At 44.7% G+C, this 20,095-nt stretch overlaps 1 protein-coding gene across 2 annotated transcripts in view; it reads right to left on the bottom strand.

The window, feature by feature from the left end:
• Nucleotides 1-20,095, bottom strand: part of Kiaa1549 (KIAA1549 ortholog) — a 137,479-nt gene that overhangs the window by 35,250 nt on the left and 82,134 nt on the right. For both annotated transcript variants that reach the window (XM_076832779.2, XM_076832785.2), the window contains exons 10-13: nt 17,126-17,310; nt 8,359-8,555; nt 6,232-6,347; nt 382-587 (exon numbers count right to left, since the gene is read on the bottom strand). In XM_076832779.2, coding sequence (XP_076688894.2) covers nt 382-587; nt 6,232-6,347; nt 8,359-8,555; nt 17,126-17,310 — 704 coding nt within the window. The remainder of the gene's footprint in view (nt 1-381; nt 588-6,231; nt 6,348-8,358; nt 8,556-17,125; nt 17,311-20,095) is intronic.

Below are 20,095 nucleotides of genomic sequence, written 5' to 3'. Positions count from 1 at the left end.
CTTTAAAAGGGGGGGAGGTATTAGCCGGATGGTGCATAACAGTAATCCCAGCTATTCAGAAGGGTGAGGCAGAAGGATTCTAAGTTAGAGAGGCCAGTCTGGGCAGCTTAGTTAGACCTTGTTTCAAAACAAAATTTTAAAAGTGCTAGAGGCTGGGCAGGGTGGCACATGCTTGTAATCTCAGCTGCTCGGGAAGATGGGGCAGGAAGATCTCAAGTTCAAGACCAAGACCAGCCTCTTCAGCAACTTAGTAAGGCCTTGTCTCAAAATACATAAATAAAAAGGGGTTGAGGATGTAGCTCAGAGGTAGAGTACCCCAGGGTCCAATCTCCAGTACCCCCCCAAAAAAGAAAGAAAATAGGGAGGGGGTGTTAATAATACCTCTTTGTTGATTTTGTTGGTTTCTGCCACTCGGTCAGCCAGGATGGGGTGCTGGACTGGGGGTGCTGGGATGGGCTGCATGGCAATCAGCTGGATCTTGTTGGGAACCCGCCGGCTGGCCTCTGAGGAGCGGGAAATCCTGTCCACGTGCTCAAAGATGGAGGCCGAGGAATGCTGCTCATTCCCTGAACTCGGCAAGGGGGGACCTAGCACAGAAAGAAAGAAAAACAAAGTCACCTTAAAGAAATTGCACACTCAAAATTATGGACCCTGCCTGAAACAATCCTCAGACAGGTCCTCCGACTAAAACTATGTCCCCATGCTGATGGTGGCATACTTAAAATTTCTCTATTTGAACTTAAATGATATGGGTTAAACATTGTCTCTTTCAGTTTCACTAAAAATTGAGACTCTTAGGAAAGATGTGATAAAATCATTATTATACTGTGTAAAAAATTACTCTGTTTTGTCTAAATGTGGTTCAAATCTTTTCAGTTAAAAAAAAAAGGGGGGGTGAGGACAGAAGGATCCTCAAGTTGCTCAGCAGGTCAACAAGCAGTTTACAGACCTTCTAGGGAAAAAGCATTTATAGCAGTTCTGAGCTGACCTGGGAAGAAGCTTCCTAGAGTGATATTGAGTACCAACAGGGATCAGTCCCAGGACCTCTGTAGATATCAGAATCTGCAAACACTCAAGTCCCTTCCATAAAATGGCAGAATGTTTGCATCAAATCTATGTACATCCTCCCGTATACTTTAAATGATCTCTATATTACCTAAAATACATAATACAATGTAAGTGCTGTGTAAATATTTGCTCTACTCTATCATTATTACTACGAATAATAAGAGACTCTACATGCTTAATACAGATGTGATTTTTAAAAAAAATATTTTCCATCTATGGTTGGTTGAATGTGGAACCCACGGATACAGAGGGCTGACTATACAATCGAGAAAATAAAAGACAAGGGGACTGTGAACGCTCAGGTATATACTATTAAAAATTGTCTCTCTTTCCCATCTTGATAAGAAAAGTTGAAGATGCTGGAGAAGAAAAACCTGCTGCACACAGGAAATCAAAAGAAGAGAGATTAAAGAGCACTTAAAAATGGCTAATAGGGTGCTGGGCATGGTGGTATATGTCTGTAATCCCAGCAGCTTGGGAGGCTGGGGCAGAGAGGTGAGGTCAAAGCCAGCCTCAGCAATTTAGCAAGGACCTTAAGCAACTCAATGAGACCCTGTCTCTAAGTAAAATATTTTAGAAAGGGCTGGGGATGTGGCTCAGTGGTTGAGTGCACCTGAGTTCAATCCCTGGTACCAAAAACAAAACAAAACAAAAAACGCTAAAAGGGTAAATTTTATACTATGATATTTTACTACAATAACTTTTACAAAAAGAATCTGTGAAATTGAAGAAACTTAAAGTGTTTAAAAAAAGAAAAAAAAACATTTAAAGAGACTGGATCTTGGTTAAAATGGGTGCCTTTCTTATATTTTCTGTAATGAGAATTTTCTCTAATGAGTATTTTCTGTAGTAAGAATAATCCCAATAAATTTTCAAGTTTAAAAAAGAAAAGGGAGAGAGAAAGAGAAAGAGGAGCTGAGTAGATGGGAAGAGCTGGCTAATGACACTAAGATCAACTGATGCCCTCCCTCTAACAGGCCAGGCTCACCTCTTGAAATTCAGACACTGCTTTAAAAATAAATGGCCAGTAGTAGGCATGAGAGCAGGGAGACTGTGTTTTTGTGGGGTTTTTTTAAGCCTAAGGTTTGAAACCTCAAGCAAAAGTGAAAAATCTAGAGGTTTCTCCAAGTGTAAAAAAAGATCAAGAGCAAAGCAGTGAGAAATAGAAGATGATTACATAAGGAATGTACATCGGTGGTAGAGAGACTTTTGTACTTTCTCTCAATTTGAATTGTATTCACGGGTTATGCCAAGCAATTAGAAATCCTTCATACAACTCTGAGTGAGCAGTGTCTCGGTGAGGAGGCCCAGCTCTCTGGACCCCAGCTGTTCTCGGGCATTCTTTCCTTACTGCACACCTTCAGGCAGCCCAACAGTTTGAACCTCCTTTCATCCAGTAGCAGCTACTTCAGTTGCAGGCTTACTGCCTGAAAGGAGAGGATTACTTTGCCAGACATTCTAACCTTGCTGACCCAAACTTCTAAAGGGACAGCAACAAAGGGTAGCCCCTTAAGCTATTGATACCCAAAGGTGAGATCTCTCTCCCTTAGGGTGGTAGAGAGCTCGGAGGTGCCTTTGAGCCTCAAGCAAAGGTGACAGAAAGAAAAGGCCTCTCCCCTTTGTTCTGTGCTCCCTACCCAGGTTCCAGGCGTGCTGCAGCCTGTGACTGGGCTCCTGCACAAGGCCCCAGCCCTCCCCTCCCCACTGCACTTGGAGATCCTTGCTTTGTCACTCACCACCTGCAACCAGAGGAGCAGAGGACGCACAGGCCGAGCTGAGGGCCTGTGCAGAGAACAGAGTGGAAAGTAGAGAGAACCCTCCAGCTTCCACAGCTGGGTCCCAGCCCTTCAAATGTCTGAAAAGTGTTTTTTAAATTATGTATAAAAAAAAAGTTGTTTGCTATGCATTACACAAATTAAAAAAACAAACTCCCTGGAAAATATGACCCATGGGGAGTTCAATGAACACATAAGAGAATAATGCTATGTGGCTTCCAGCCTGAGGGGACCCACATAGTAAGGACTTTGGATTAAAATGCCCTTTCCTTCCAACATTAGTTGGTTTTTTTTGTTTTGTTTTGTTTTGTTTTTAATGATAGAAATTCAACTAGACAGATCGTATAATATGGTGACTAAATTAACATGCTGTATACCTGAAAATAGCTACAAGATTAGATTTTAAGTATTCTCACCCCTAAGTAAAAAGGTAAATGTAAAATAAATCTTACCATCCTACAGTGTATGCAAATATCAAACATCATATTATAATCAAAGTTATATACATTTATAATTTTTAAAGGAAAGAAAAAATAAATTTCTGCATTTTAAGACAAAAAGAGAAATAGCACAATCCTGGATCACATAGGATAAGGTCATCCAAGCAGAATGAGAGAGGAAAGGGCATTACTGAAATGCTGAAGCACCAGCGATTTGTATGGGAATACTATTCCACTATCTACAGATAAACACATGTACACTGCACCCTTACTACTGCTGCTGACCCTCAGTCACACACCACCAAGTGTGGTCACACTTATCTCACCTTCTCCATTACACCCCATCACCCAGCAAGCCCTGTTGCATGCATGACCAAGTGAGTTGACAGGATGTTTCCTTGAAGAGGCATCTGGGGATCTGCTTAGTGACAAGAGGAGAACTATATGATCTCAATCATTTCATAAATGGGCACTCTGATACTACTCAAAAAATCTCCATGTTATATGTAGTTGATCTGGTAAAGACTATTAATTTGCTTGGTGAACTCATTAGCATGTGCAAGAGTAAATATTGGCTTTGTTCCCACATAAGATTCCAAAACTTGGAGTTTGTGGAATTTAAATAATAAAGCTATGACTAGTTAAAAGTCACACACTTACACAGATGCAACCTAATAAGGACAGCATAAAAAAAAAAAAAAAACACTCAGCATTTCATAGTCCTTATCTACTTAATATAATCCTGACAATAAAGGGGCAGAGAGAGAAACTAGTCAGGCAGGGACACAGGACTGCAGCCCTGACCACACCCTGAGAATAGCTGCTGTCTCCCATACAGAGTGCACAGTACCTCCTGCACCTTCACACCCTCAATAAAGGTGGCCGCCGTGCTAATGATACGGCTGATCTTAACTGCAGATCTGCCTGTACGTCATCTCTGAACGGTCCCTGCACAGCAGTCCCCTTCCAAACAGCTGCACAGGAAATAAAGCACACCTCAAATTTATAAAAACCAAAGAGGACTTCTCTGAGCTTCACTGCAAGTTGGGCCTCAAAATGCCAGATGACTTGGGACAGCCATCAAAAGCCTTGCCAAGAAGCCTAAAGAGAGCCAGTGGCTACTGAGGGGTGAGAGGCAACACTGGTCCCAGGACAGCAGTTCTCAAACAACCTCCCACCTTCATTACTTTTTAATTTCATTTGACTTAGAAAAAGAAGATTTTTATGTGACACATAAGATAATTAAAAAGCTATGATATCAGCTCAGACTCTTTTTTATATTTAACAAATTTCTTTCTTTTTTTTTTTTTTTTTTTTTTTTGGTACCAGGGATTGAATCCAGGGGCACTTAACCAGTGGATCACAACCCCAGCCATTTTTAAAATATTTTTTTAGAGACAGGGTGTCACTGAGTTGCTAAGTGCTTCACTAAGTTGCTGAGGTTGGCTTTGAACTTGTGATCCTCCTGCCTCAGCCTCCCAAGTCACTGGGATAACAGGTATGCACCACTGTGTCCAACTTAGTTAACAAAATTCTATGCAAGCAAGAAAGTACCTCTGTAGAAAGCTATCTTATGATTCCTTTCAAGGAGAAACAAAGTTTTTAAAGTGAATTGCTATTGGTAGTGAGAAAACCATCTTTCTAAAGCATGAAAATAATGCACAGACTGGTGTCCCTTCCAACTACGGCAGCAGCATCTGAGCATCTGCTGCTCACAGGGACATCTGATCCACTCCCTCCATCCAGCCAGCTCTCTGTCCCTCAGCTGAAGTGCTCTCCACTTGGATTCGTAATGCATGCTGAGAGTGGTGTCTGATTCTTATAGAATTCACTGGATGTGACACTCTTGGAAGGAGTTAAATGCAGGAACTAATAGCAAGATTTTCTGAGGTAAGCAATCAACAGAAATTGAGGGAATCTAGAGCTCTTTGATTTCTCTCCCCAAATGTTTCTTTCACAGAATCAAAACTAGATTTTAATCCTTTCTGAAATACAGCACATGTTACCATGGTGCTAAATAATTTTTAAGATTCTGTAAAACAGAATCCAAAGGAAAAAAAAATCTCTTCCCTTATTCTGAGGGGGTATTTCTTTAACATTATACGAAAACCAGCTGACAGGCATCTCAAGGATTGACTGCTTTAGTCCCACAGGAGCCTCAGGGCCTAAGGGACCTGCAAAGTCACAGACATATCAGAGATAGCAAAGGTCCTTGGGCTTCCGTCCAGAATCTGTTGATCTACCAGTGCAGATCACTCTATGCTACATTTTCAAACAGAAAAACATGTGATTTTTAAAAATATAAAAATTACTATTGAAAATAGTAGCCTGAGGCTTCCCAATCATGTCTGCATTACTGAAACACAACGATAAAATATAAGTAAGTCTCCAGGCAAGACAGAAGCTGAATGGGCACATGTATTTAACAGAATCAATAAAACTAAAGTTAAGCTGCCTTGCCATCATTCCAAAAACTGTTCTCATGGCTGGGAAGGCCTCTGGGCACAGGTTCAGATAGAGTCTCATGGCACTGCCCCTTGGAATGGGAGGGAAATTCACTCCATCCCTGGTCTCCAAACCTCTATCTGACTTCCAGTGCAAGGACGCTAACACGGAGTCTGATCATACAAAAGGTCGAGGCACCGGACAAACGGAACGGACAGGGACAGCTGTGAAATCCTTGAATCCTAAGAAAGTCACTGAATTCTGGGGACACTTTTTTGACTATGATTTCTGTGCAGTTCCTCCTTGTGCTTCAGGCAGGAAAATTGCCTCCCTTGCCTCAAAGCAGACACCACTGTAATGTTCAGAGGTGACAATTAATGCTGAGAACTGCACCCCATTTCACGGGTCTTTTTTAAAGGTTCAGCATTTGAAGTAGGGTCACACCCTGGCCTGCGGGAACCCCACGACTCCCTGTAACATGGAAGAGGAGGAGAGTCACAGACCACTCTGTGGGGCTCTGTGGGCCTTGCTCTCGTGGACCGCTGCTGGCGTCTTGTCCCCCACGTCCCTCTCACTGGACTCCTCGCTGACGGTGGAGTCGGCATCCGAGGGGGAGACTCTGCAGGCACAAAAAAAATTGCAAACATCAGAAGCAAGAAGGAACAAAAGAAAAAGGTCACATTAATTCAGTCATGGAAATCAGGCTTCCAGGCAAAACCGGGAGAGAGGAAACCATCCAAGGACCGGGACAACACTATCCAATCACCATGTGCTGAAGACGAGGGATATGTTTACTAACGGGCTTGGGAGGTTGCAATTCAACAAAGGCTGGAAATAAGTGCCACAGTGGAGGACAGTCCCACAGCTACTGAGGCCTACGACTAGCTCCTGGCCCCGGGTCAGTTCTAGACAGGCAATCTGGGTCTAACACAAGTTGGATCAAAGAGCATCTGGGGTTTGGTCCTGGTTTGGGGTCCACTGGGGCTGAGAATCCCTAGGAGGCCAGGGTAGTTCTGCAGCTGCCTCAGTTGACTCTAGAGTATGTAAGACTCCTAAACTCACAACAGCAGGATGACAAGAGCTACTGAGATTGGTTCTAAATACAAACATCAAGGGTATCACAGCACCCAGGCTGCCCCAGGCTGGGGAAAATCCTTAACCAGTTAGCACCCTGCCTCTGTGGGCTCCCTGGCTTCTACCACAACATGAAGTGTCAAGACATCCTGGTGCCCTGAGGGATGCTAAGGGGCGTTGCTTATGGAATCCCCATGGACACCAAAATCCATGGTACTCAAGTCCTTGACATCAAATGACACAAATCTATGTCAAACCTATGCACATCCTAAGTTACCCATAATCCCTCTTACAATGTAAATGCTATATAAATAGTTGTCATACTAGATTTTTTTTTGGGGGGGGGATAATGACATGAAAGGAAAGCCTGTACAAGTTCAATCTAGATGCAGTATTTTTTCCTGAGTATTTTTTTCCTGAGTATTTTTGATTCATAGTAGTTTGAATCCATGGCTCTAAAGCAACTGAGATGATAGGACTAGAAGTTTATGAGGAGGCTACTGGGGAGAAAAAAAATATCCTGCCAAGCTTTACTAGTATATTAAATCATTTTTAATAACTCAATTCCTTCTTAGCCTGGAAAATAATGAAGCAAGTAGCATGTCTCTGCATAATTCATTTTCTTTCACAAAGATCATGCACTTACATCCGTTACATTCTTATAACCAGGTCAGACACCTGGGGTGGGTTTTCTGATCAGATGGAAATGATGGCATTGTTTTGAATGTTGGTGTGGCCACACGCTTTTTCACTCCCCACAGCTAACTGGGAGTTACAGTCCGAAGCTCAGAGGCCGGCTGGTAATCTGAGGCGTCAGTAGCCAAGTCCTGGTGGTGCTATGACCTCAAGTCAGTTCCATAAAACCTGAGTGTGAACTTCGTCTCCTGTTACATGACTCCAGCCCATCTCACAGGATCAGAGGGCAGCCATGGACTTACTGGTAGTTTGGAAAAATAAATAATGCTCCATATGATTTATTTATTGATTGATTGATAGGAGATATTGGAAATAGGAATGGTGAGCTGGGAGGCTATGGAGAGTCCTGTGCATTGTGCTAACAAAGGTGACAGCGTGGGAAGCTGGAGAAAAACAAAGCACACTGGAGGACGTGATGAGGGTCACCTGCAGACAAAGCGGTGATGCAACAGCAATGAAGCCTGCGCTGGCCAAGCATGTAGGATGAGCTGTGCGCTTTGCGCTTTGTATCCATCCTTTGCATATGATCACCAGACCGCCTCCCACGCTCACCTAGAACAGACACGCTGGAGTTGGCCTGTCCCTAATCCAATCTGAAGCCACTACTGCCAAAGTGTCCCAGGTGGTGATTCCTAACCCTGAATAACTTGAGGAAATAATTGCACAGCCTCCTTTGGTAACCCTGCGGAGCAGGCAAAAGCACTCCCAAGTCTGTGTGTGCCTCTGGGCAAGTCATCAGGATCCCAGGCTTCAGACACTGGGCGATACTCACCCTCAGCCCTGCTGATACTGGCAATGGACAACCTGAGAACAGAAACACGTTCTGCAACAGAGAACAATCCAGAAAGCCCAATAATAACCTTCCTCTGTGGCGGACGTTCTTGGCAGGGATCTTTGACTTGGGGCTTGGCACGTCTCCATTTTCAGAGGGCGTGGTGTGGTCCTTCACAGGTCCTGGCAGTGGTGCTGGCTCATGAATAATCAAGATGTCATCTTTATTGTGCTGACCCAGATGCTGCTTAGCAAAATCGAAGCCCTTCACGCTAGGGATCTGCAGCTAAAACACACACACACACACACACACACACACACACAGGCAGACACACAAACAAGGTGGTTACTGTGAAATCTGAGCTCTGTGAAGAGAGGTTACGAGGGCTTGACAAGACGAGCACGACCCCAACCCGAGACTGTGCCACCCATTGCCACCGACCCGACCCAACAAGCGTCTCTATGACATTGACTGTGTACAAGGTTCTGTTTATTCCTAGAATTTGTGACAGATGCCAGCAAAGGATTAAACAAGAGTACAAGGATTGAATAGCTAGACCATAATAGAAAAGCCATTCCAACACAGCACCTGCCCCCTTGTCACAGTGGACTAGCAAGAGAGAGACAAGGTGACACACTCTTCATAGGGAAAGAGGGACTTAAGGCAGGCCCTGAGGACAGGCAAAACTACAAAGAGCATGTTCCTGATTATGTCAGGGCCAGAGAATCCTGAGGCCCAAAGAGGTAACATCAGCTGCTCTAAAGGGGCCAGGATGTAGAGCGGGGAGAAGGAGAGAAGGCAACCTGCGCACACACATCCCCAAGTGCCAGCTCCTGGGCAATCAGGAGACCACGAAATGTTCTAAGATCCAAGCAGACAGGACCCAAGGGACCAGCAAGAGGGCCCCGTGATGCCGCGTGCATGAGACCACAAAGGCTTGAGCCAAAATCTTTACCAAGAAAATGGGAAGGGCTAGGTAGCAGCAGGATGCAGACGGAAACCAGACGGACACAAGAGACAAAGGGAGAGCCAACAGACCAGCGATGGCCGGAAGTTTCAGACAGGGCATCCCAAACGGCAGGGGCGAGCGGCGAGTCCTGCGGGAATGACGACGGGGGGGATAAAACGACGCGCCTCAAAGGGGCTAAACTGAGATGGCAGAAAGGTCCTGGAGGAAAGCAGTTCGGTGCAGCTGGAGACGGAGGGCAGTGGCTTAGGGACCCGTGGGCTGAGAGGGAATGCTGAACGCCACCTGTCCAGAGGTGGCATGCAGGGGAGCTGGGGCCTTTCAAAATGAATCCAGGCTCTACAGATACAGGGTTGGAGAACATCTCCTAGCATGCGGCTAAGAAGAGAGAAGGAAGCAGGCAAGAAAACAGAAGGTGGCTTCCGAAAAAGAGAAGAATTTGGAAAGTTCAGTGGAATCGAAGCCAAAGAGTAAAAAATCTCTAGAAAGGAATGGTCGACAGAAGTAATGGGAGCACAGAGCTGAAGGAGAACGGGGTCTTCAGGAAGAGTCCACTCTCACACCGGTGGGGACACGAGCCCCCCCCCCCCAACCAGGACATATGGTAACAACGGACCCAAAACCTACAAACAGACCCATGAGCCCACACCTGCAGATCCGGGCCTCAGTTTCTGGGCCTGTGATGAGGTAGGAAGGGCACCTGAGGTACCCAGAGATGTGGGGTATGCTTTCTTTTTCAGGGCTGCAGATGGAACTTAGCCTCGGGCAAGCTAGGCAAGAGCTCTACCACTGAGTCGCACCCCTAGGCCCAAGGCACCATTTTTGATGACCCTATTTTCATGATACTCAAAGAGCCACCAGGATTATAGGAAATAAACTGCCAGAAGAATCACCCTGAGCAGGGTCCTCAGCAGGAACACCACAGGAAAACCAAAGTCCTCCTGGGCAGACTATCCACACCTGCAGATAGTCCTAGCAGTCAAACGACCGTCAAAGTCTCCGGAGTGATTTTAGACAATATACTACATGTAGAAGCAAAAAGTTTTGTCATATTTGTGTTAACTTTAAGCACACCAGTGGCTTAGGGGTGTCACCTAATGTCTTTCTTTCTTTTTTTTCTTTTTTTTTTTTTTTTTTTTTTTTTGTGGTTCCTGGGGGTTGAACTCAGGGACACTTTGCTACAAAGCTACATTCCCTGTTCTTGTTTTTATTTTGAGACAGGGTCTTGCTAAGTTGCTGTAGTCTTACTAAATCGCTGAGGCCAACCTGCAACTTGTGACCCTCCTGTCTCAGCCTCTGGAGTAGCTGGGATTACAAGCATGCATGTGCACCTTCTAATGCTAGAAATCTAGGATCAACGGTAGAAGGAAAGCGGCCTGCAATAATGATTTCTGCCAGCAGAGGGTGACAAAACTTACTGTAAAGAGAGTTTACAAAGAGTTGCTTGGAAACAAAAGGCGCAAAGACTGACAGCCCACATTCTATAATTAATAAGATCCTGTTACAAGACAGGCCCTGGGCACCACACGCCTAGGCTCAGGAGCACTGCTTTGCAAACCATGAACCCAGACCCACCACTCCACAGCCTCCTCCGCCCCCATAAATTATTTTCCTCATCCAGGAAACTGGGTTAGCACAGCAATCTTGAATTGGTCTACCAGGGGACCCCTGCGGTGGACAAACGTTTTCCTAGGAGCAGGCTTCCCTTTTCTCCTACCTCACAGGAGAGACCCCTGCCTCTAACCCCCACAGGGGCTTCCTGGGGTGCTCTGTGTAGAGGTGAGGACATCAAATGAAAAGACAACAGGGTGCTTAGCAGATCCCTTTCACTGAAGCACAATAAACCTGTGACACGGCTGCCTCATCCCTGTTTTGTATGTATTTCTTTAAGGGAGAAATGCAGACAAGAAACAGGATCATCAATCCATGTCCAGGATGCTCTGAATTCAGACATTCTGCAGAGGGGGCCGCAGGTTGCTTCTATTTAACAACGTCACCTCTAGCACCTCCCAACCATCAAAGATGCCTCCCCCCAGTGGAGGAGTCAATGAGAATCAAAAGGACAGCAGGAAGAACTCCTGAGGCACTGTCTCATTTTGTCCCAGGGACAAGCTCACGGCCAGGCCCTGTGTTTTATGTGTCTAGCTTAGAAGAAGATGCTCAAGATCTATTCAACGTTCTGCAGGGAAATATGGAAGCGCCCTGGGGTGCATGCTGGCCACAGCTCACTGTCCTCAGAATTAAAGAGCTCCCAGCACCTGTGCACGGGCTTTCCGGGTCCCAATGCTGTGTTTTGCATCAAAAGACAAAGGAGTGAAAATCTTCACATTCATGTCTGAAAGATCAAAATTACAATTTCAAATTTAAAAAAATTTAATAGAGCTAAGAGAGGGCTGTACACCTTCCTGAACGTTTATTCAGACTTGCAGATTAAATTTTCATTAACTTCTTTCAAACAACTAGTGGATACTGTGTTCAGCTCACCAGTGCAAGTCTCTTGTTCACTGTGCCTCGTGATCCCTCCCTGCTTGTTTGACATGCCTGTGTGCTCATTTAGATTAACTACACAGCAACGTGTTTGGATTCATAAATAATGTACTTAGCAGCCATCAGCTACATGCCTTTGGAAACCCAACAGTTACCACCAGTCTAATGCTTTTTCCTCACATGCTGTGAATTTCCATAAAGATTCAACTGTACTCTTAAAAGTGAAGCATCTATCTATGGGTGTATAGATACATAATAGATAAAGAGGAAAAATTAGGAAAGCCAGAAGTTAACTTCTAAACTTTAAAAAATCTAGTCCATTGATTAGGATGGAATTCCCTCTCTTGGGCTTTGAAATATCCTAATTTATGAAATACATAATTATAAATATTGTTTTCATCTTGAAATGAAAGTACAAATCCACCTATATAATTCCTGAGCGTCCATCTGTCGAGCCTTTTTAAGATAGCCAGAAAATTGAAATTTGACACCGACTGCTCATAGCTGATGATAAAAATCCTAACGTGGGCTTGGGATTTTATGGGGTTGCTTTACTCCAGCTGCACCTCCTTTTATCTCCTTAAACAAAGTGCTCCTAAGTGAAAGAGTAACAGCATCAGCAGTCATCCACCCGCCACTGCCATCATTTCATAAATCTTGCTAAAATCCTTTTTGGTATATTTCCCAGTAAGAAAGTGCATGCCTCTAAGAACTGGGCAACAATCTCTTTTACACATTCCGGGGTTTGCTGTAACAAAGCAAGGGCCTCCGAGGGGACTAATGTAAAACACAAACAGGGCTGGTCTCTGCGTGCTGCATGCACAGCCCCAGTGTAGGCTCTAAACGCCTTCCCTGAGAAACTGCCAGGCTCGTGCAAGGAGCAACCACGAAAATAGATGTGAAGATACTTCGTAAATGCCAAAGTGCCAGGCGAGTGAGACTGACAGCATTATTATAGCTGTTGGTTGATGAAATGTCAAGTAGTTAATGTAAACAGTCGAGTCCTCAGGTATCAGATAGTTACAGACATAAATTTGGATATAATGTTTTGTTAGGTCAGCAACAGGATGTGACACAGGATAGACCCTCAATAAATATTTGATGACTTAATGAACTTTAGAAAGGACAGCTGAAGCACCAAACTTTCTGAATTTTATGAGGAATCAAGAAAAGGTTATGTGTCATAAATGAAGTATACAAATCCCACTGGCTTACTGTCGAATCCAGCTGACATTTTTAAATATGTCCGTTAGATCCTTGCACTTCTCACCAGCTGGGCAAGTCACCATCTTCAATGACAACAGAAATGGGACAACTAATCCATACTTATACACAAAAGCCATCCTCACACAGAAGGAAAAAATTAAGAGGAGACACACACACATACCCAGTATGGTACTCACTCCTTTTGTTTCAACCCTATTTTCTGGATCATTGTACCTAGCTTTTTCATTTCTCTTTTTTTTTTTTAAGAATCTAGAGTTCAGTCTGGCTGGCACTGCATGCCCAGCCTCACATACCAAACAGGCTCCACTCCATGTTTTATGAAAGAGGAGTGGAAATTAATTAATCTTCAATATGCATGTTAGGGCTCGGCTCTTTCTAAAGAAGGAAGGCTCTTGTTCTTTCTTTCTTTGCTATTTTATGGAGGGAACAAGCCACATTGTCTGTGCCCCACTGGAACACATCACCAAGGAGTCAGGGAGGTCTGGTGGAGCAGGTCAGCCAAACAGCGAGACGCCTGATGAATCTCAAGACACGTGGGTCATAAATATAATAAGACCCAGATGTAACAAGACACAGTGAAGGCCCCAGTGCTTGGGTTAGCCTGTCCCCCTGGGAAGGGGCAGTTAACATGACAATAGAAACCACAGAGCAAATCCCAAAAGTGTCTGAATAAAAATTTGCAATCATGTAGAGAGTGCCATTGCAAGCATTGGTTATTTGACTTATATAATTTGGGAAAAAAAAAAAACCTAACCACCATGCTGTTTCCACTTAGAAGGCAAAGATGTTGCCATCTGTTTGTCTTCAGCGTAGCCAGCATGGGGCCATGGAAACCCTGGGCCTAGGAATTGTTGGACGGAACCCAAGAGTCTCCCACCCAAGCCCAGGACAGGTCACACTCGGCTGGTGGGGTGAACTGAGTACCTGTGCACAGACTCCAGGCCACCATGGGGCACGGGCTGACCAGCAGGAGGGAAGCAGCCCTCAGACAGCTCCTCCTCAGGTCACTGACTCTACATTGCTTCCCAAGGGACCTCAGCTAATGGGAGCTTGTCTAAGCTGCTGGTCCTGCTGAGAGGCCTAAGTCGCTGCTGACTGTCTACGGTACCTGATACCTTTTAGAGTCCCCTCCACGTCCTGAAGCCCCCCAGCCTTGACTGCACCACCTGGGTCTGAGTGGCTTTGGGCTGTGCCTTTCCTTACAACTTTGCTCCGGCTTGCCTGAGCTGCTCATATTCCTTCTGCAGCCATGTCCCCTCTGTCACCTCACAGCTGCAGCCCAGCGTCACCTGCTCACAAAGGCAGAGGCAGCCACCTGCTGGAGTGGTCCCTCTACAGGACCTGCTTGTACTGTCGTGTGTCAGCTTTTGGGAGACTGCTCCTCTCCCTCACCAAGGCCCTGGAAGGCAGTGATGACATGTTATTTGTGTTTGTAACTTAGCCTGGCCCACCTGGCCCAGAAGTTTGGTGAGTGTACAGTTATGGTCTGGGGAAGCTCCCTCCGGCTGCCCCTAGTGCAGACCTTAGGAGCAACCCAGGTGCCAATCACTCAGGAGCTAGGATCTGGGCAATAACTAGGATCTGAGCTAATAACTGGGTGTGGCTTGTCCCCATCAGAAGGAACAAGTTTCCCTGAGACCCTGCAGCATCTAGCCAATGCCATTCAGGGTGGAGAGGATCTGAGCAGCAGCTTTTCAGGTGGTAGTGATAAATGATGACTTAGGACTACAGATTAAAGAGATTACAGATAAAGGACAGTTAAATGCATTTTTCCCCTTTATTATTAGAATCAAGAAAGGGCCCTGCCTCAAAACACAACAGAACAGCCTCTCCCTGTTATCATATTTCAAAAATAACCTACTCCCAGACAATCTGAAGAGGTCATCTTCTCATTATAGGGGAAGGGGGTGTGGATTGTAGATCAGTAGATTTATTGTCTCCAGATGTTTGCAGTTCTGGGATTTGCTGGAAGACTCTGGAGAGCTGGAGCAATGGCTGAGTGAGTAGAATGGAGAGAGAAAACAGAAGGCCACAGGAAAAGGAACTTGAAGTACCAGGGCAGGAGAGTGCCCCACAGGTCACCCAAGGAACAGGCTATGGCCATACAGGCTTAGAAGGAGCACCAAGGAGGTAGACGGGTTTGTTTTTAAACTAAAGGAAGGTCATGGTTCCCCTCTTGCAAATCCATGACCACATCGGCAAGGTGGGTCCTTATGCCAGCAAAACAAGACCCACGGCCTGGCCTCCCGACAGCCTGGGCTGGCTGCGACGGTTCTCCCCGGCTCCTCCCTGCAGAGGACCCTTGTCACAACAAGGCTGGTGACTTGGATCACACGTCCTCTAACCACCCAAAGGGAAAGAGCAGCCCCCAGGGCCAGAAGTTCTATCTGAAACTCTGTCCACTTGATTCACAATATGGTCTGACATGTGAAAGTATTTCAGAAGTAAAATGAGGGAAGGAGAAAGCTGGGGGACTATTCTTTTTTTAACCCAAGATGCGCTGACCTCTCAGTTTATTGAAGTAACAGAGAACGGTGGGTTTCCACAAGGAGTACGTGCGTCAGGAGATATGGACCAGGAAAGACCTACACACACAGCTCCGCTGCTGAAACTTCCCCATTATAATCCTTTTATGAGAAGAACAACACCTCCCAAACCATTGGTGAACTTATTACAATGAAATTCACACTATGAATCATTCAGGGTGTAGTGTGTTTTTTCCATGCCATTCACTGGTATAACGACAGAGCAACCCAAGCAGACCATGTAAATAATACATGGAGATGAGTGGAAATATAACATTTACATATGAAATGATTCTAACATAGCCATAAGCTTGATATCTAATTAAGATTTTGCATTTTTTGCTGAACTCATAAGGAAAAAAATGGACGATTTTCATTCACTTTTACAAAACTAAAATAAAATTTAAAATAAAACCTGTTTTTTCTTTCAGCAGGTCAAGGTTTACAACAGGCAGAACTACACTGAGATCATTAGAATGAAGTTAAAAGGTTCTCTTATTCCTTTTCTTTTGCCTTTTGCTTGACTGTTTTAATCAGAAGAATAAGTACCATCAAAGTGGGGTGAGTCCTCTAAATTTGTGAGATCCACAGAGGGTAAAAGTTAATACAGTAGACTGATCACCACCTTCCACTCCCTAACACAAAGATATTCATGCTGAGGTGAATGTCTGAGGTGAGTTCTTCCCTAGGACTCTGGCATATGAGCCAGACACTGACCCAAAGTCAATTTCTTTGCTCTGAACCTGATGTGACTATGAAGATAGTATAGAAACATACATGTAAAAAGAGAATTGCTATTTCTATGAAAACTAAGTTGAATGCTTTGGAAAAGACACTTGTAAAATGGGCTGCTAAAAAAAAATTGCTGTCGAACTAGGTGTAGGCGAATCAACTTTTAAAAACTGCAAAGTGGGGTGGGGGGGTGGAGGGAGGCATCAAAAAAAAAAATCAAGAAAATTCTGCGCTCAGGTTGCCTTGCTCTTCTCAAAGAAAAACCAAATTGGAAACCACAGCTGATACATTATGGATATTGTTTATTGCAAGAAAAATCATATAGTATTGCTCTCAGCAGACCAACACTCAAAACAACAACAACAAAAAGAACTGATAACACTGAAAGAATACCAAATAAATGTCTGCTCATATATTTGAAGTTAGACGTTTAAGGCATGTATTTATAATTCTGAATGATGGAGTGGATAGATGGGCATCCAACATGGTGGACAGAGAATGAAGGAGCTGTCTGGTGGAGTTGTGTATGAAAGAAAAGACACACTGATGTGAGAAAAATTCGCTTGGCCCCTCTTCTCTGAAAATATCCAGGGGTGAAAGAGATACAAATTCATACAAAGGATGGACATGATCCTCAACTGATAAGATCTCCAACTGACTCAGAATGAATATGATCTTCAACTGACTCTCAAAAATGAAACCACGGAGCTCACTTGACCTCTGAGCCTCTGCAGCCTCACCTTCCTGGAATGTGTCCACTATAGAAGAACTGGGCTTTCGGTTATGCAGACACTAAGGCAGAGGACACCACCCCTGAGCCAGAAGATTCCTTTAATAGCTCTCCTCCCACCTTTCAGTATCTAGAGCCTGGACCCATCTCTGTCCCACAAGGTTGCTCAAGTGATCCCGACCCTTACCTTCTGCCGCTGCTGAATGTTGGCCACAGTGTCAGGCTGAAAGTCCAGCTTGTCCGTGCGACAGAGCTTCCAGTAGAGGATGATGATGATCACCATCACCACCAGCACCGGGATGACCACGCCAACAGTGACCCACAGGTTGCTGCTCTGGGACTCCGGAGATGGCCTCTTCACCCTGTCCAGAGCTGTGGACAGGAAGACAGTCTCTCAATAATGCCTTCTTAGCCCATGCACCAGACTGAATGTGCCTTCCTCCACGAGGAACTCAGAAAGTCCCCAGACCTTCTACTCAAGACAGTAAGTTATAACTTCCCAATGACAGGAACCATGAGCAGGCAACATGCAATGCCCCTGCAGGGGACATCAGCAATCACGATGATACATCGGAGGTTTCCAAAGGCCTGGGGCTAATTCAATGGCAAAGCTCGGTTGGATCTAGGTCTCCTGACTTCTAGTTTATAGAATTCATCTCTGAATTCTCATGGCAGTAAATTTCTACACCAAAAATGATTCTGTAAAACTTTGATCAAAAGTGAAAGGCAGGGTTAAGGCTATAGCTCCGTGGTAGAGTGCTTGCCGTGCACATGTGAGGCATTGGGTTTGATCCTTAGCACCACATAAAAAATAAATAAATATATATATTTTTTAAAAGTAAAAGGCAGCTGCTTGTACAGAACACTGCTGTGCCCACAGAACTGGCACAGCTGGAATTCACACCCTCCCAGGTGTCATGAGAGCACAGGAGCCCGACTAGGAGGCTCCCCATCTCTTGCCCATTCAATAAGTTTTTCCACTTATTCACAAAATTAATTAATTAATTTATTTATTTAGTATGAGGGATTGAACCCAGGGACACTTCACCACTGAGCTACATCCCAGCACTATTTATTTTTTATTTTGAGACAGGGTTTTGCTAAGTTTCCCAGGCCGGCCTCAAACTTGCCATCCTCCTGCCTCAGCCTCCTGAGCCATCACAGGCATGCACCCCAGCCTCTGGCTCCATAAGTGCTTATTACATGTGCCAGATGCAGTTCTGGAGGAGGACACAAGGATGGACAAGAAGACAAAGCCCCCAAGGAGCACAGGTTCAATCAAGTAAATGAATCGCGAAATAATGTCATGTACTAGGAGTGCCGTGTACCGAGAGAAATAACTCATGAGACACAGCGAGAGCACACAGGCCCATGGTAACTTCTCCTTCAGCAACTGAAAGGTGATACAGATGGTGCTGTTCATAGTGGCATCAATCATGACAGCCACAGGAGGAAACAACCCAAATACCCATCAACAGGTGAATGGATAAGCAAAATGTGGTACATGGATACAGTGAATATCCTCAACTGTTCAAAAGGAAGGGAAAGTTGGCACATGCTACAACTGGATGAACCGTGAAGACACACTAAGTGAAAGAAGTCAGGCCCCAAAATCTAAGTGTCGTGATTCCACCCAAAATGAGGCTAGTTTATAGAGACAGACAGAAGAACAGAGCTTGCCTGAGGATGGGGGTGGCAAATGAGGAGGGATTATTTAATGAGTAGAGTTTCTGTTTGGGATAATCAAAGAGCTCTGGAAATGGGTAATGGAGATGGTTGTGAACACTGTGAATCTAGTTAAAGTCATTGAATTATACGCTTAAATATGGTGAAAATGCAGGACTGGGGAATGTGGCTCAGTGGTAAGGACTTGCCTAGCATACACAGGGCCCTGGGCTCAATCCCCAGCACCAATAGAAAAAAAAAAAAATGGTAAATTTTATTCTACATATATGTTACCATGATTTTTTTTAAATGATAAAGATGGTTCTCAAGTTTTTCTAAGGTGTGCACCACTGTGTTTGGAAACTGAAGTCCTACACATGGTTATGCTGCCTTTCCTTCCTCATCTGGACCCTCCTGAACCCTTGGGTCTTCATTAAAACTCCTTTATTTAAGCTATCAAGTGTCAATTTTTTAAATCATATTCAAGTAAATCTTACACTTTGAATGAGCCACCTCAGCCTCCTCTTCTTTCACACCTTGGACCATCACACTTCAATTCCCCTGGACCCCCAGTTTCCCGCAGTGGCTCCTTGCCGGACCTAGACTATGCTCGATGCTTCTTCCACTCAGATCCAGTCACGGAGACCCAAATGCCCACCCCTCTCACCCCAGAGAGCTGCCTCCTAAGGACCTCCCCATGAGGACACTAATCTCTCCCTGGTCTAAGTTCTTTTGTTCTTGTTGTCTTTGTTTTGCAAATGGTGCCTCATTATTCTTTTAAAATGCCTCTTGTTATATAAATGTACCAACTTAATACACTGCACACTCTGCTCTTCAATCTGGCCAGGATCTAGTCTTGTCTTTTCAAATCCATCTTAGTTGATGTGGGCAGGGACTGAGTCCTAGGCTCCTTCATATCATATAACTGCTAATATCTGTGGTGGGATCTAAAAGTATCTGCTCAAAGACGTAATAACAAAAGATTCTTGGGGTAGGTTTATGTTTGGGTTAGACCCCTGACAGCAACAGGGAGGGAACAAACATTCTAAATCAGATGGACTATGAAAAAGGCTCCGGCAGAGCAGATAATGCAGGTGACATGGGGAAAGTAACAATGGGTCAAAACTTTGGATTTTAAGATTTAATGTGAATATAATTTATATATGTAGCTCACTTTGCATAAAAACAACTGTCAACAGAGAAGCAATGTCAGCATCTACCAAGGAGCTGAGAGATCTGGACACTCATTTATCTCCTCTGAGATCCAGCCTGGTAAACCACTGGAGAGGCAGAGGCTGAGCAAAGCCACGTCAACACCAGTGTCCCAAGGTCCCTGGGCTGGCCCTGGCTTCAGCTGAGGCCTCCTTCACCAACTCTGAAATCCTGCTGTACTCAACCTTGTTTAAAATGCTAAGGGCGTGAGCCGCCCCTCCTGCCACCACAAATGTCACATGTAAAGCCACGTCAGCAAGTGCTTTTGCTCCCATTTTCT

This window comes from Callospermophilus lateralis, chromosome 1 (assembly GCF_048772815.1).
Source record: "Callospermophilus lateralis isolate mCalLat2 chromosome 1, mCalLat2.hap1, whole genome shotgun sequence".
Classification (NCBI taxonomy): Eukaryota; Metazoa; Chordata; class Mammalia; order Rodentia; family Sciuridae; genus Callospermophilus; species Callospermophilus lateralis.
Note: the sequence above shows the minus strand (reverse complement) of the source record. Positions and strands in the feature narration are given on the sequence as shown.